Consider the following 12225-nt stretch of genomic DNA (forward strand, 5'->3'; position numbering starts at 1 on the left):
ATCTTTTTTGTTCCTAGAATTTCAGATAGGATTTTCCAGGTCTTTTTTATATCACCTTTTAAGTTGGATAATCTGTTCTCATAATACAATTTTTTTTGCCCTTCTTATCAGGTTGGTTAGGATTTACGAGTAACGTTTTGTTTGGTCCCTGGTTATTTGACCCATTCTGTACTGCTTTTCATATAGGTGCTTTATATTTATGGATTTGAGGATGCTGGGTGTTAGCCAGGGACTGTTCAGTCTTAGCTGTGATCTGATTAGTTTTTTTAGGGCAGTGCTTGTTATAGAGGTATTGGGTCTTTTTTAAAAAATTATTAATACATTCATCAGTATCTGTATAGATTTCTAGCTCAGTTTGCCATTCAATATTAGTCATTGCTTTTGTAAAGTTATTAATGGCTGTCTTGTTATGAAGTCTGAAGGTAACTTCAGTAGTGTTTTGGGGGTAATTTACCTAGATTGGTTATGAGAAAGGTAGGGTAGTGGTCTGTGAAATAAAAGTTTACATGGTTACTTGTGCAGTGTAAATTTTCACTAAAAATTGATGATAATTATAAATTGGCAGGAAAGGGAAAATTTTGTTTTAGAAACATGTAAATGTACCAAGTTTATATTTGAATTGTATTCCTACATAGGTTGAGCCATAAATAAGGCATATCTGTAAAAGATATTGTCTTGTGTCATGTCCATGGGCCTTCTGGGAATATCAGATCATGACAGGCTTGGGGTTCTAAAGATATATTGTGTTTAATGGCACATGCAGAGGTCTTGTAAGTTTTTCAGTGGTTTGAATACTGTACTTCAAATATTGGTTATCAACAATTAGCTTCAGATAGTTGTGTTTTGGTGATTTTTATGCACACATCTCGTGTATAAGGTACGTTACACATATAACCCGTACATAGGAGAGAGAAGCTCATAACGATGTTTTGGTCCAACTTGACCCATTTATAAGTCAAACTAACACAAAGGTGACTTGTAAATGGTTTAAGTTGGACCAAAATGTTGTCATAAGCTTCTCTTATGTGTGGGTTATTTGCGTATTGTTCCTTCTTGTTCTTTATAAGGTATGGATAGATTAAGTAATGTCATAGGGTAGCAGAGCTAATGTTGATTCCTATGCAGAGATTTGGGTGAGATATGGCTAGACAGTGTTATATCATTAAGCAATAGCATATATGGGAACATTACATAGTCAGTCTTATAAAACAAAATTCAGCTTGTGAGCCTAGGAATTTGCCCTCTTACACGATATTAATGTAGTTATTAATGATTATCAGATTATTATAGTAAAGGTATTTTATGGTGTGTTAATGATAGGTTATTCACTTTGGCTAGCAGTGACTAAAAAAAAAATGTTTTGAAAACATGTCAGTCGTACCAATTTTGCACTTCTCTTGTTTACAAATGTAATTTTTATATAGCCATCACATGGATTGATGTGATCTATTAGACACATAGCTGAGACATGGAAGATATGCTTAGATTAAAATTTCATAAGCAATGATCAATGAAAAGTGAGAAAACAGGTGGGCAGAAAGATGAAATGTGTAAAAAAAATAAGATGTATATTTTGGCCTCAGGACTAAGGCTGAAATATACAGGTCTTTCTTATCTGCATTTTATTTTCCTGGCCATGTAGTTTCTTGCTTTGTATGGAAGATACAGCTGTGTACATTGATATTCATTTGCTAAACTAAGTTCATTGTGTTCCCCCAAACAAAATTTGGAATTGCATATAAAGTTTTGTATTATTTTATCATTAATTGAGTACCCACTATAAATGGCTTGTATACAGTAAAGGATGGCAGCATCTTTCATTTAATACTTTACAAACCTTGTTTTTAATTGTACTGATGTATATTTTATTTCTAGTAATTAATATGAAAAATTTATCTATTTATGGGTATTTCAGCTTTAGTAACCTGTTTAGTACATCTGAAAAACCTCAAAGAAAGCCTCTTCCCTATGGTAATGTTCGCTACAGTGCTCCAGCCCATCAAGTCACTCCAGCACTAGACACAATGCGTCGCAAGAACCTCTCTGACCACAGACGCAAAGGTCTCGAGATCTTTGATACAGGATTGTAAGTTATTCTTAGTATTAATTATTATGTTGTGCAAATATTTTGATTATAATTTATTCTTTTTTACCTGAATCACATAATAAAGGCTGAAATTTCTTTGTCTTAGATAAATGCTTTAGTTCTATTTTTTGGTATTTCAACAAGCAAAGCAGAGCAGCCAATCTGCTTTACAGTATATCACACACACATTTTAAACACAAACACTTGCAACACTTTAATCCTCTTAATAATGGTCTGAAAAAATGTATAAACTTCTATATATTCCTGTTTGCAGAAATGCCAAAATAGTGAGAGCACAAATAGAATAGGATAATTAGGTACTGGACAGGCTCCAGATGTTTTTTTTTTTTTTTTTTTTAAACAAGTCGGCCGTCTCCCACCGAGGCAGGGTGACCCAAAAAGAAAATCCCCAAAAATCACACATAATCACTGTTTTTGCAGAGGTGCTCAGAACACAACAGTTTAGAAGCATATACGTATAAAGATACACAACATATCCCTCCAAACTGCTAATATCCCAAAACCCCTCCTTAAGAGTGCAGGCATTGTACTTCCCATTTCCAGGACTCAAGTCCAGCTATATAAAATTAACCGGTTTCCCTGAATCACTTCACTAAATATTACCCTGCTCAGTCTCCGACTGATCGTCAAGTCCCAAATACCATTCGTCTCCATTCACTCCTATCGAACACACTCATGCACGCCTGCTGTAAGTCCAAGCCCCTCGCCCACAAAACCTCCCTTACCCCTTCCTTCGAACCTTTTCGAGGACGACCCCTACCCCGTCTTCCTTCTCCTACAGATTTAAATGCTCTCCATGTCATTCTACTTTGATCCATTCTCTCTAAATGACCAAACCACCTCAACAGCCCCTCTTCAGCCCTCTTACTAATACTTTTATTAACTCCACCCCTTCTTCAGAAATAGCAAAATAAATAAGTTACTGGAGTGAAACCCAAGCAAAAGCAAAATTATGATACTTGGAAGCTGGATAAGGAGACAGAATACAGAGTATCATCTTCAAAAAAAAAAAAAAACATAAGCTCACAGATACATTATAAGAAAAAGACCGAGTTAAACTTGCTTACACAAAATAACATCAGAAGCATAAACTAAGCTCAAAAGCCTAGGGAATGCAAGGATGTGTCAGTTAAAAATAGAGAAGGGGAGTTAGTTGATGGGGAACTGGAGGTATTGGGTAGATGGCAGTAATATTTTGAGGAACTTTTAAATGTCGATGAAGAAAGGGAGGCAGTAATTTCATGCACTGACGGGATCATGACAGAAATGTTAAAAGCAGAGGTGGGGGGTGTAGTGTTGGAGTGGTTGGTGTTTTTGTTTAATAAATGTATGAAAGAGGGGAAGGTACCAAGGGGTTGGCAAAGAACATGCATGGTTCCTTTATATAAAGAGAAGGGGAACAAAAGAGATTATAAAAATTATAGGGGGAGAAGTTTACTGAGATACAGGTAGTAGGCTGGTGGAGAGCAGCCGCCCAGGGAGGTACTACCGTCCTGCCAAATGAGTGTAAAATGAAAGCCTGTAATTGTTTTACGTGATGGTAGGATTACTGGTGTCTTTTTTTCTTTTTTCTTTTTCTGTCTTTTTTCTTTTTCTGTTATGTTATCCATGGAAGCAAAGAAGGGAATGTATGAAAGTATAGTGGTATCAATACTCTTACATGGGTGTTAACTTTGGGTTGCAAATGCTGCAGAGAGGAGGTGGCTGGAGGCAGTGGAGATGTCCTGTCTAAGGGCAATGTGTGGTGTAAATATTATGCAGAGAATTCGGAGTGTGGAAATTAGGAGGGGGCGTGGAGTTACTAAAAGTATTAATCAGAGGGCTGAAGAGGGGTTGTTGAGGTGGTTTGGTCATTTAGAGAGAATGAGTCAAAGTAGAACGACTTGGAGAGCGTATAAATCTGTAGGGAAAGGAAGGCGGGCTAGTAATCATCTTAGAAAAGGTTGGAGGGAGGGGGTTAAGGAGGTTTTGTGGGCAAGGGGCTTAGACTTCCAGCAAGCATGTGTGAGCATGTAAGGTAGGAGTGAATGGAAACACATGGTTTTTGGGACCTGACGAGCTGTTGGAGTGTAAGCAGGGTAATATTTAGTGAAGGGATTCAGGGAAACCGGTTATTTTTATATAGCCGGACTTGAGTACTGGAAATGGGAAGTACAATGCCTGCACTTTCAAGGAGGGACTTGGGATATTGGCAGTTTGGAGGGATATGTTGTGTATCTTTATGTGTGCTTTTGAACTGTCGTATCTGCGTGCCTGTGCAAAAACAGTGATTATGTGTGAGTGAGGTGAAAGTGTTGAATTATGATGAAAGTATTTTCTTTTTGGGGATTTTCTTTCTTTTTGGGTCACCCTGCCTCAGTGGGAGACGGCCGACTTGTTAAAAAAAAAAAGAAAAACTGGCAAGATTTCAGGTATGCCTTGCTACTTCTACTTACACTTAAGTCACACTATACATGCATGTACAAGCATATGTACACACTCCCCTCTGGGTTTTCTTCTATTTTCTTACTAATTCTTATTCTTGTTTATTTCCTCTTATCTTCATGGGGAAGTGGAACAGAATTCTTCCTCCTTGAGCCATGGGTGTTGTAAGAGGCAACTAAAATGCCAGGAGCAAAGGCCTAGTAACCCCTTCTCTTTATATATCACTAAATATAAAAGGAGAAATTACTAAATTTAAGAGAAACTTTCGTTTTTCTTTTTGGCCACCCTGCCTTGGTGGGATACGGCCGGTGTGTTGAAAGAAAGAAATAAAATGAGAAACTTTCATTTTTCCTTTTGGGCCACCCAGCCTTTTTTTTTTTTTTTGTACACACACACACACATACACACACAGGGTTTGACAAGGTTAAGGATCCCTAGCTTTATTGACAATCTATTTACAGGTTAAGGTTTCTTAACTTTGTTGACAAGCTAAGAGCTGTTACTTACATCAGCTCATTTGAAAGCATTTTTATTGTTATGAGACATACAAGTAGGGACCAGGATGAAGTTGGAGCCATCTGTGGGCCAGCATTTTCATTTGATCAGCTGACTTTATCTCGTTGACATCATTATGCTGTACGAATGTGTTCCATACTCGAGTCATCCTGGGTATATATGATCTCAGATGGAATGATGTTCTGGAGGAGGGTACAGTCAGAGTGAAGTTGCTGCTTTGTGCCCGTCTTGTGGCATAAAAGCTTGTTTCATGCTATCCTCGAAGTGGATCCAAGTGTGGTACTTCAACAATATTGGCCTTGTACATAACAGTAAGGCCACCCACATCCCTCCTGTGTTGAAGGCTCTGCTTAAATGACAGATCTATCCAGGATTGGTCCAAGCGAGAGATGAGACCTCTTGCTCTGTTCTCTATTCTGTCAAGTAGTCGCAGATGAGAGGGGGGCAGGCAAGCCAAGAAAGTGGACCATACTCAAAGTGTGAGCGTACTTGTGCCTCGTACAGAATCTTGCAACCCCTACTGTCAAGCAGATGCGAGAAACGGTGAAGTGCTGTAAGCTTCTTGGCTGCCTTGTTTGCAAGATTTACAACATGGTTCTTCATGGTCAGTTTCGAGTCAGATTTCACCCCAAGGATATCAGCTTCTTCCCCAGGTGCCAACACCCTCCCATTCATCCTTACTACTGCACCAGCATTACCATCATGGTGCTTAGGGATGATCATCATTTGAGTTTTCTCAGGTGCAAATGTTATTTGCCATCTGTTTCCCCAAGCTGATATAGCAATGAGCTGGTGATTGATGTAGCTTAGAGCAGCTGGCATTTCTTCTCTTGGATAAATGAATGTCAGTGTACAGTCGTCTACATATGCATGGGATTCTAGGATGAGATGAAGGTCATTGAAGTAGACATTCCATAACAATGGTCCCAGCACGCTTCCTTGTGGAACACTTGCCCCAATAGGATGTCTTGCTGATTCAGTTCCATTGAGAACTACCCATAGAGATCTACCATGAAGGTAATCACTGAGGAGACATAGCATAGAGCCTGCAATTCCCAGTGCTTGAAGTTTTGCTAAGAGGCCCTGGTGCCACACCCAGTTGAAAGCACCAGCAGTGTCCAGTGCTACTACACAGCTGACTTTGGATTCATCCAGTGACTGGTGCCACTTAGTGGAGAGGTTTAACAACAGATCAGCAGCAAAGTAACCTTTCCTGAAGCCATATTGATGGTCACACAGTAATGAGTGTTAGTCAAAGAACTCTGTCATTTGTCTTAAGATTATTGTCTCAAAGATCTTACCAGTGATTGACAGGAGTGACACTGGTCTGTAGTTGCTGATTTCTGCTCTGCTCTTCTTTTTGTGAACAGGGACTACATTTGCCTCTTTCCACAGAGAGTGCCATTTACACTGTACTAGGCAGTGCTGAAAGATGCAAGTTAGAGGTGCTGCTAGGTCTGCACATCTTCTCAGCAGTCTTGGGCTCAACTTGTCTGGGCCCACAGCCTTTTCTTGGCCAAGCAGTTTAAGAAGGAAATGCACCTCCTCCTGCCTTATTGTCACCACTGACAGTTTTGACACAGTTCTTGCAGCTAGCCAAGGAGGGTCTCTTACTGGATCAGGAACTTGCATTTTGGTAGCAAAGTGTTCGGTAAAGAGGTCTGCCTTCTCTTGACTACTAGTAGAGGTGGTCCCATCCTGTCAATTTAGAGGTGGAATGAGTTCATCAGGCAGATAACCGTGTCTGTCCTTGACCAGGGACCACCAGGTTTTGGAGCCTACCTACCTGATGCTAGCTTTCTTTTTGTGTCCACCTCCCATTTAGCAATGGCCCACTTTTGAATGTCACCCATATACCTACAAGCTTGCCTGTGCAAGTTCCTGTTATAGGTGGTAGGATGTCTCTTATACCTTCACCATGCTTTGTACTTAGCAGTAGCAGCCTCTCTACAACAAAAACCAAACCAAGGCTGATCTGTAGGCTTCGTCACATTTGCCGGTGAGTAATGTGTTCTTGTTGTAGATTAAGGATGTGTCCAGTGAAGGCTGCCACTTGGTTGTCAACATCCCCTTCGAGAAGAGCATTCCAATCAGTGGTGACGAGTTCAGAGTAAAGGGCTGGCCAATTACCTCTTTCCCATAGCCAGGTTGTGTGTGTGGACTCCTCACCTCGTTCTGTTGGGATCTTAAGTGTCGTAAAAACAGCCTTGTGGTCAGATGATCCAACGTAGCTGAGGGGTTGACAAGTGACTATACCTTCTGCCAGATCACTCACTACTGGGTCAAGGGAGGAGCCAGAGATGTGAGTAGGGAAATCAACAAAGTTTCTCATGTCAAATACTGCAAGAAGGTCATCAGAGTCCCTCTGTATAAGGTGTTGGTTGAGGTCACCAACAATTATGATATGTTGACAGCTGTGTTGTAGCAGAAGGGAGTCCATATTTTCCATTAAGAAGTTGATGGGGTCTGCATGTTGCCACTGAGGTCTGTACATTGCACATGCTAGTACAGAGGTACTAGTGTTTATGCAGAGCTTGAAGAACATCATTTCAAGATGAGTAGAGTGTGGCAACATCAATGTGCTGGGCATGTACACTTTTAGAGAAGCACACAGCAACACCTCCTCCTTGCCATTGCCTGTCTCTTCTCATTCATGGAGTTCTGTCGTCCAAAAATGTTTCAACAACAGCTATCATGTCAGGATGTCAAGTTTTCACAAAACTATGTGTGGGCTCACCAACATTAGTAATGAAACCTCTAATGTTGGCCGACAGGATGCTGATAGACTGGCTCCTCATGATGTGGTCAGCTTGAGGTGGTGGGTGTGTAAGGCATGTAAGGTGCCTGCTCTTGAGAGAGGTAGGATACTGAGGCAGCTGCAGGGATGTAGGTCTGTGGTCTTGTATAAGGCACAATACCACCTGCTGGGCTGAGATAGGAGTAGCTGAGTGGGTGACGTGTGAGAGTGTTCACCAATTCAGAGATCCTGCTGGTTTGTTCTGAGAACAGGTCTCTAAACAGGTGGTCCTGTCTGTCAAGTTCCTTTTTCTTCTGACACTGGTCCTCCTGATGTCCTTTCTTGTAGCAGTAATTGCACCTGGTATTTCGCAGGCAGTTGTTGGCGGTGTGCCCCCTCCGTTGACAGCAAGAGCACTGCCTAGGTGCCTGGGAGGGTGGCCTATGATTTATTGCACCTCCTGTGTTTTGCTGATTTGTTGCACCTCCTGTGTTTTGCTGATTTGTCGTCAGGTTCTGCTGTGCTTTTTTTTTTTACACAGAGTTTGACAAGGTTAGGTTAAGGATCCCTAGCTTTATTGACAAGCTATTTACAGGTTAAGGATTCCTAACTTTATTGGCAAGCTAAGAGCTGTTACCTACATCAGCTCATTTGAAAGCATTTTTATTGTTATGAAACATACAAGTGGGGAACAGGATGAAGTTGGAGCCATGTGTTGGCCAGCATTTTCATTTGATCAGCTGACTTTATCTCGTTGACATCATTATGCTGTACGAATGTGTTCCATACCCGAGTCATCCTGGGTATATATGATCTCAGATGGAGTGATGTTCTGGAGAAGGGTACATGGAGCAGGGAGAGAGGACCTAGTAGCGATGAGTGAAGAGGTGAGTACACACACACACACGTATGCAAATAATCACACACAGCTTATCTGTTTCTCTTTAATATTTATGAAATTAGGCAAAAGTTGTGTAATATGTCCTTGGTATGCTTGAGGGAGGGCAGATATTATAATAAACTAGCAAGTTAGCTTGTAATAAATGCATTGAGTGTTTCTGTTTTTTAGCTTGTTCTTCTATATTGCTGAGTTTAAATTTAGGTAGATTATTTTATTGAAGTATATGACTGGAGTTGAAAGTAAGCATAAATTTGAAAAAGGTTTGCCATTAACAGAATATTCTAGAAATAAAAATTACTTAAGTTTTCACTACAGTTCCAGTTTTGCTGCAGTTAATGATTAGCTTCATTATCATTCTTGCATTAGATGAAGAGTGACACTATAAAAGTTGCTAAAAATATACACACAAATCCCAGTTGATCAGGAATGATGAATAATTACTTTGTTTGTGAAGTTCAAATCTTAGGAAATAGAGAGAGAAAAAAGAACAAAAAGATATAATTGATTGTTTTATTTTAAGCTTTAGCAATACTGTAATTGAAAAAGCAAACCACAGTAGGGGTAGGGCTCAGACTCATGGTAAGTGAGTGGTAAAACTCCAGGCCAGTGTGTAAGCCCAGCTGGCTATGATAAGATTCATCCAACTAGGTATATTTACACACCATAGGGAGGATAGCATAGGCTCCACACAATGGATGAATCTTATCGTAACCAGCTGACCCAGTGGCTTACGCATTGGCCTGGAGTTTTAAGACTCACTTGTCATGGTTTGTTTGCAATCGTGTTATTATGATTTCACGAGTCTGTAATAGAATTTATGGTTTAAAGAAAGAAAATGTGAGGAAGAGGTGTGAATTGGAGAAGTCAGAAAGGGATGAAAAGCTAAAGGGTATTTCAAGGGAATCATTTTAAATTGACTGGAGACCATGCATTAGTGAAGTGAAATTCAAAATGTAGTCAGATGCAGAAAAAGATAAGTATCTATTAAGTTAAATAAGAAAAGTAAATGGATGTGATACGTTAAAGTGGTGTGGAAGTCCTCAGACTCATTGTTTTTTAACATTATAAGACTTGATTCATTTTAGCTACTACCAAAAAATTTAATGTATTACTGGTTATCTAATATCTAGCTTAGTGTGCCTCCTTCACAGCATGCAGATATTATTTTAGCAATGATAAAGTACATAGGCAATTGTTTTTGTTAGCATGATGTTCAATACAGACAAGTCACTCGCTGATTTTTTTGTATTTTTGTTTTTAGTGACAAACTTATTAACTTTTGCAATGATAGCTTTGTGGCTATACCACTGATCTGTTTGGGATTGTTTGTTCTGTTATTGCAATGTAGAATAATGCACAGTATTTTCCTCTTGTATAAATGCACTGTTATTTTAAATGTGGTACTTTGTTAGTTATGTGTGTTACCATTATTTACCATTTTTTGTAATTCTATCCCAAAATAGTTTCCTTTATATGTTTTTAAATTGGTTCAAGCATGTGGCCTTATTTTGTAGACTAAGGGTGTTTGGAAAAGGATTTTAAGTTTATGTTTTTTAGTAAGTTTATGGATCTCTTATTAAATATTATCTGCATATTCTTATTACATAATATTAATTAACTTGAGGCTCATGTTAGACAAAATATATATACATAGGAAGTAAAGTATGGTGAAGGGGTTGTGGTAAGATACTGTGGGTAAATAACAAAAAAAGGCACAATACTGTGGCTGGAACGATACACAGATAACCCACACATAGAAGAGAGGAGCTTACGACGACGCTTCGGTCCGACTTGGACCATTTACAAAGTCACACTAACGAGAAGTAGAGCAGGACGGGTATATCTAAGCAGGAAGAGGTAGTGGTAGTAGTAGCAGTAGTAGCAGCAGTAGTAGTAGCAGCAGTAGCAGCAGCAGCAGTAGCAGCAGCAGCAGCAGTAGCAGCAGCAGTAGCAGCGGCAGTAGTAGCAGCAGTAGTAGCAGCAGTAGTAGCAGCAGCAGTAGTAGTAGTAGTAGTAGTAGTAGTAGTAGTAGTAGCAGCAGTAGTAGTAGTAGTAGTAGCAGTAGTAGTAGTAGTAGTGTATACTTCGGGTACTGTTGAGGTGTCACTGCATCTCACTGCCTCCTCTGCTATTCAGTCATTCATCTTAGAATTTTTTTTTAACACTGGCCTCCCATTGAGGTAGGGTGACCTGAAAAAGAAACATTCACCATCATTCGCTCTTCTCACTGTCTTACCAAAGGCATGCCGAGACTACAGTCTAGACGCCCCTCCAAACTGCATATATTCAATTCAAAATTTATTCTCTATAAGGATTACAATGCTGAGTTTACAGAATTTGATTATTGTGTGGTTTACATGTAGTAAAATAATTACAGAGTGTACCACTAGAACACCTAGCATGGCTAGGCATTTCGGGCAGACTTAAATTAAATCTTAAGTTTAAAATATTACAAAATTATGAGGTTAGTTGGTATTATGGCTAAGTGACTAAATACTAGTTTGTGAGTTTAACAATGTGAATGCTTTTGTTTTGGCACTATACATAGTTTCAGTATTGGAGTATCACAGGCCAACTTATGACTAGTTAAGATTCATTATTTTGAGATTGAGATTGATATTTCTGTTTATGGTCAAATGGGTGAGTGAGTGTAAGTGTTAACCACCAGGTGGTATTCGTGTAATTAGTTGACAGGGTGTATCAGGGAGATAAGATGTTTTCTGATGGTAGTTTTGAAGGTGGTGAATGTGTCTGCAGTTTTAGAATTTTCAGGTAGGGTGTTCCAGATTTTAGGGCCTTTGACATACATTGAATTTTTGTAAAGGTTTAGTCGGACACGGGGAATGTCATAGAGATGTTTGTGTCTGGTGTTGTGCCTGTGGGTTCTGTCGCAACTATCAAGAAAGCGTTTTAGGTCAAGGTTAATATTGGAATTTAAGGTCCTGTAGATGTAGATTGCACAGTAGTAAGTGTGGATGTACTGAACAGGGAGTAAGTTTAGATCTATGAAGAGTGGGGGGGTGTGTTGCCAAGGATGGGATTTAGTGATTATTCTTACTGCGGCTTTTTGTTGGGTTATTATTGGCTTTAGGTGTGTTGCTGCAGTTGAACCCCAAGCACAGATAGCATAGGTGAGGTATGGATATATAAGTGAATGGTATAGTGTGAGAAGGGCAGTTTGCGGCACGTAGTATCGTATCTTGGAGAGGATCCCAACCGTTTTGGATACTTTTTTGGTTATGTGTTAGATATGGGTGCTGAAGTTCAGGTTGTCGTCGAGGTATAGGCCTAGGAATTTGCCCTCATTATGCCTGGCAATTAGAGTGTTGTCGATCTTAATGTTAATTTGCGCATCTCCTGCTCTGCTACCAAACATAATGTAGTAGGTTTTGTCAGTGTTAAGCGTAAGTTTATTGGCTGTCATCCAAGTCGATATTTTGATTAGCTCCTCATTAACAATGGTGTTGAGGGTGGCAAGATTAGGGTGAGAGATGACATAAGTCGTGTCGTCAGCAAAGAGAATGGGGTTCAGGTGTTGAG

The 12225-nt window shown here is 39.6% G+C and overlaps 1 protein-coding gene across 24 annotated transcripts in view; it reads left to right on the forward strand.

The window, feature by feature from the left end:
- The window catches only part of syd (JNK-interacting protein syd), a 517229-nt gene that overhangs the window by 281310 nt on the left and 223694 nt on the right, over nt 1-12225 (forward strand). For all 24 annotated transcript variants that reach the window (XM_070084613.1, XM_070084636.1, XM_070084625.1 and 21 more), the window contains one exon: nt 1916-2086. In XM_070084613.1, the coding sequence (XP_069940714.1) occupies nt 1916-2086 (171 nt within the window). The remainder of the gene's footprint in view (nt 1-1915; nt 2087-12225) is intronic.

This window comes from Cherax quadricarinatus, chromosome 13 (assembly GCF_038502225.1).
Source record: "Cherax quadricarinatus isolate ZL_2023a chromosome 13, ASM3850222v1, whole genome shotgun sequence".
Lineage (NCBI taxonomy): Eukaryota > Metazoa > Arthropoda > Malacostraca > Decapoda > Parastacidae > Cherax > Cherax quadricarinatus.